At 42.8% G+C, this 1605-nt stretch overlaps 1 protein-coding gene across 1 annotated transcript in view; it reads left to right on the top strand.

Annotated features, from left to right (window-relative positions):
- Nucleotides 1-1605, top strand: part of slc19a1 (solute carrier family 19 member 1) — a 10277-nt gene that overhangs the window by 2567 nt on the left and 6105 nt on the right. Inside the window, 1 exon segment of the mRNA XM_020600766.1 lies at nucleotides 291-653. Coding sequence (XP_020456422.1) covers nucleotides 357-653 — 297 coding nt within the window. The 5' untranslated portion in view covers nucleotides 291-356.

Below are 1605 nucleotides of genomic sequence, written 5' to 3'. Positions count from 1 at the left end.
ATTCTGTGTTTTTCTGTCAATATGGGGTGCTGTGTGTACATTAATGAGGAAAAAAATGAACGTAAATGATTTTAGCATATGGCTGCAATATAACAAAGAGTGAAAAATTTAAGGGGGTCTGAATACTTTCCGTACCCACTGTATGTGAATGACAGGATTTAGTTCTGCAGTGCAGAACTGATGAAGCCTCTTGGATGAGAGGTGAAATGTCTTCAACCTAAAAACCTAGTCCAGTTGATTTTTCTAAGTTTTTTCATCCTGGTTTTTTATAGTTTATTTGTTCTGTTCAGGGAAGAAGTCACCAACTTTTCACATCAAAACCAGTCCTCACACCGTGTTCTGCATCAGCTGACATCATGAAAGCAGATGACAGAGCAGGAAGTGAGGACAGAGTAGAGGGGGAGATGGAGCCGAACGTTCCTGCTTCTGAAACGACTGACAAACATGAAGATGGAGATGTGGAGGTGGCTGTCTGTGCTTCTGAGGTCCCATCTCCCTCCGATGGTCACCCAGAGGACGACAGGGGGCCCAGGAAGTGGAAGTGGGCCGTGATATTCTTATGCTTCTATGGGTTTATGTCATCGATAAAGCCTGGGGAGCCCTTCATCACACCATATCTGCTGAGCCCAGAGAAGAACTTCACCAGGGAGCAGGTTAGCAGTACCCTCAGGCTGAAATGTGTTTTTGTACAGGTGTATTTGCTACGTTTGCAATATTTGAATGCAATGAAAGTAAACATTGACACAAAAGCCAGTAATGACATTTGAGCTTAGCACAGAGGCCCGTGTGCAGGAGACAAAAGTACAAACAAAGTTCAAGTCTGTAGTGGGAATTTTATTGGTCCTACACACCCTTTTTTAGTGTATTGGCTGTTGCTTTGTAGTCATTGTATGCAGGCATTTGTGTGATTGTGACACCAGACCATTTATTGTGTCAGCGTGTTCGTAAAGATAAACATGTCATTCTGTGACTACTGAACCAGATGGGTTGTATCCTGTTATAACTGGTATCCTGTTGCCCATTTGAGCATTTATTTCCTGCAATGGCATATTTTACACTTACTGAGCTTTAATAGATAATTCTGCCACAAGTCTCTTTCAACAGGTTTCCTGCATGCAGTTACACAGTACAACTATAGAATGCCCTGTGGGGAGTTTGCTGATCCATCTCACTGTGCAGTCAAAGTCCACATTCCTCCAAACTGGGTCAGGTTAATGAGTTTAAGGTTTATAATCGAGAATTTATTGCAATATCAGTAGCCTGTGTTTTGTACAGTGAGAATGGATCACTGTTTTTCGGCAGTGTTGTTCTGAATTGGCCATGACCTCATACTGAGAGCAGTTTACCTGTCAAAGTGTCATTCAGGGAAGACAAAATGTTCAGTGTTTCCAGTGTTTGTCAAACCTGCTGTGTGGACAAAAACAATTTGTTATACCAGAACATCAGTTTCACAGCCTAGCCACTTCTTGCATGACAGATTGACATATATCACATGTCACATAAATCCATCCATCCATCCATTTTCCTCCGCTTATCCGGACCCGGGTCACGGGGGCAGCAGTCTAAGCAAAGATGCCCAGACTTCCCTTTCTCCAGACACTTCCT

Source organism: Monopterus albus, unplaced genomic scaffold (assembly GCF_001952655.1).
Source record: "Monopterus albus unplaced genomic scaffold, M_albus_1.0 scaffold48.1, whole genome shotgun sequence".
In the NCBI taxonomy this organism is placed as follows: domain Eukaryota; kingdom Metazoa; phylum Chordata; class Actinopteri; order Synbranchiformes; family Synbranchidae; genus Monopterus; species Monopterus albus.
Note: the sequence above shows the minus strand (reverse complement) of the source record. Positions and strands in the feature narration are given on the sequence as shown.